The 3,341-nt window shown below is 47.1% G+C and overlaps 1 protein-coding gene across 1 annotated transcript; it reads left to right on the top strand.

Moving 5' to 3' along the window:
- Window positions 1-1,087: 1,087 nt before the first annotated feature.
- Window positions 1,088-3,022, top strand: TRUGW13939_11543 (uncharacterized protein; the record flags this gene model as incomplete). Its single annotated transcript, XM_035494649.1, has 2 exons — window positions 1,088-1,212; window positions 2,548-3,022. The coding sequence occupies 2 exons, from the start codon at window positions 1,088-1,090 to the stop codon at window positions 3,020-3,022; spliced, it is 600 nt and encodes a 199-aa protein (XP_035350542.1).
- Window positions 3,023-3,341: the final 319 nt, after the last annotated feature.

Below are 3,341 nucleotides of genomic sequence, written 5' to 3'. Positions count from 1 at the left end.
TATCTATACTAACACTGAATTCAAAGCTGCAAGAACTGCTTATTACCATAAAATAAAGGCAGCTAAAAAGACCTGCTAGAAGATCTTCCTTACTAAGAGAGGCCCTGGGAGGAAGAAAAAGTAGAAAAAAGATTCTAACCCCACTAGGAACCCTTTTCCCAAAGGCCCTAAGAATAACCTGGAAAAGCCTTCTCCAGAAAATCCTAATAGATGTTGAATAGCCCTACAATATACTAAGCCATAGACTAATCCCACCACCCCAGCACTCTAAGGCCCGGATCTAGAGACTCCCCCTACCACTATCATGACCGATAAAGAAGCTCTAATCAGGGAAACGGCATTTCCTAACACCCTCTATAGCTCCCCTCCTAGGGAGCTACCAAGTGGACAGGCCCATATGCTTATAATATTAAAGCGGGTGTATCAGGCCCTATTCAGCCAGAGTATTAAGAAAGCTCCGGGGGCCAATAGGCTTAATTTTAAAGCATGCTGGCTACTCTAGGCACTAGATTCGCCCCAAATTATAGGGATGGCTAGGCAGTGCTTTTGGCTTGGGGTATACCCAGGGGCCTGGAAGACCGCTAAAAGCATCCTACTTCGGAAGCCAGGGAAGCCTAATTACACCTAGGTGAAGGCCTAGAGGATGATAAGCTTGCTTAGCTGCCTAGGCAAGATTATTGAGAAGCTGGCTACAGGTCTTATAGTAGACTGGTGTAAGGCCCAGAAGGCTTTATATCCTAGACAAATAGGGTGCAGGCGGGGCCGTGGGACTATTAACATAGTGGCCTGCCTTGTACAAACAGTACATAAAGAATAGACTCAAAAGCTTCTCACAGGCACTATCTTTATTGATATTATAGGGGCCTTTGACTATATTAACCCCTATAAGCTTAGTAAGACTATAGAAGCTGTAGGCCTAGATAATGACTTTATAAGGTGGACCTTATCCTTCTTTATAAATAGAAGGGTCAGTTTTGTAATTAACGGTTATAAAGCCTCTAAACAGTCTATTAACTTAGAGCTGCCCCAGGGCTTATTGGTCTCCCTAATTCTTTTTCTTATCTATATCTAGGGTATGTTTCAGGCTATGGAACAGCAGGTGCCAGGAATCAAGGCCCTGTCCTATGCCGATGACATAGGCCTGGTAGCCCAGGGAAGCTCGGTCTCTGAGATCTGCAGACAGCTAGAAGCAGCGGCAAAAGCTGCTATTAAGTAGGGACTGGCAGATAGCGTCAAATTCGACCCTAAAAAGACAGAGGCTATCCTATTCTCTAAGGCCACCAGCAGGGAACATAAAAATCAGGTCCAGGAAGCTAGGGTGTAGATAGGAGACGCTTTAGTGGCATTCTCTCTAACAGCCATCCGGTGGTTAAGGATCTTACTAAATCCAAAGTTTATTTTTAAAGCCCACTATAAGTACCGCCTATAAAAAGGTCAAAATATTAAAAGACAAATACGGGCACTGTGCAAGGCCCAGAGGCTCCCCCTAGGCCTGGCATAACAAATCTAAAAGACCACCGCGCAGTCAGTAGCACTTTATAGGGCTGAGCTTTGGTAGTATAGATAAAAGAACTGCCTAGAAGGACTACAGGGCCTAATTAATAACTAAGCCTAGGCAGTTACAGACATACTGAAGTCTATTCTATTAGAATTATTTATAAGAGAGATAGTTCTGAAACTAGCAGAGGCCCTATTAGATAGTAAACAGCAGCAGTATACCCTAAGACTTCTAGAACTTCCCCAGGGGCATATAGCAGTAGAAATACTCCCTATAACACTTAGAGAGAAAGACGCCCATGCACAGCCTGGAGAATAGCTACTAGAAGACCAAGCTTAGACAACACCAACCCACCAAGGCCTCTAGAAGCTGGGTATAGACCTGACCCGCAGGCTATAAGAGGCCTTAACCACCAACCCCTCTCAAAGCTTTGAGTGTACAATAGAGCCTAATAATAGATCTATATCACTAGATTTCAAAATAAACTCTCCTAAAACCACTATACAATTAGCCTCAAACCCCCTAAGTAGGATAAGAAACACCAACCTTTACTCAAACAGTTCTAGGTTAAACGATCAGCACATAGGCGCTACAGTAACTTATAAGCCACTTATTGGCCCCTAAAGGTCGCGCCTAGCTCCCCTAGGCGCAGACTTCAAAGTCTTTGATACAGAACTAATAGGAGTAGTCAAAGCCCTAGAGTAGACACTGGCAGAGAATCTTATAGAGCCAATTAAGGTATTTTTAGACGCCCAGGCCACTATAAGCAGGCTTCAGCATACCCAGCCTGGCCCAGGGCAAGCCCTAGCGCTGCGGGCACACGACCTAGCCAGGGAACTACAGGCCACCGGCCGCAGGGTTACCATATGCTGGGTGCCAGGCCATAAAGGGGTCCCAGGCAACAAGGAGGCCGATAAGGCCGCTAAGAAAGCTACAGGGAGGCCCTGTACAGGCAAGTACTCAGGCATCTCACTAGCCCATGCCCAGCAGGCATACACCAAGACTTATAGCGCTATCAAGGCCAACTAGCTCACTGCAAAGCTTGCAAGACGCACCCAACAGGTAGGCCAGGCCTACCAACCCCCCCGGGGATGGAAGCTTGACCCAATAGTGGCAAGCACCCCCAAGCACCTAGCGCGGCGGTATTACCAATTCAAGACCAGCCACACCCCAATCGAGGCCTATCTGCACCGAATCAAGGCCCGAGACTCCCCTAATTGCTTGGGGTGCTCTAGAGGGACTGAGACGGTAAGACACCTTCTTACAAACTGTCGACAGTGGTACCACCAACGGGAAAAACTATATGCCGGCTTAGCCAAAGCGGGGGTAAAGGCCCCGCAGGATAGCGAGCAGTGCCCTAAAGCACGCCTATTCCAGGACCCAAAGGCCACTACAGCGCTGCTGGCGTTTATAGGGGCCATTAGGGAGCGAGAGGATAACCAACAGACCTGGGAGCAGGCCTATAAGACTGATAATTGGGGCATTGAGGCCCTGGATGAGGGAGAACGAGAGGGGGAAGGATAGCAGACAGGGGCGGCCCGCTATTGTAAACAACACCCAAACGTTAGTGGCCATAAGGAGGGGGTAGTGGTTGCCACCCACTATAAGCCCCCGAATCGTCCTGCGCATATAAGCGGCATGGGGTGAGGAAAGTGCAAGATACCTTGAAAGCCTGGATCTAATAGGGGTAGAGGCACCGGCTTATAGGGGGCAACCCCTATAAGCAGGCCTAATCCACACGAATCGCTGTCTGTCATAGCCTAGGGCTCGGTATAGACGTTAAATTTGATTAAATAATAATAATAATAATAATAATAACTATAAATCTTATAGTAAACTAATA

This window comes from Talaromyces rugulosus, chromosome VI (assembly GCF_013368755.1).
Source record: "Talaromyces rugulosus chromosome VI, complete sequence".
Taxonomy (NCBI): Eukaryota; Fungi; Ascomycota; class Eurotiomycetes; order Eurotiales; family Trichocomaceae; genus Talaromyces; species Talaromyces rugulosus.
This window is presented reverse-complemented; position numbering and strand designations above follow the sequence as displayed.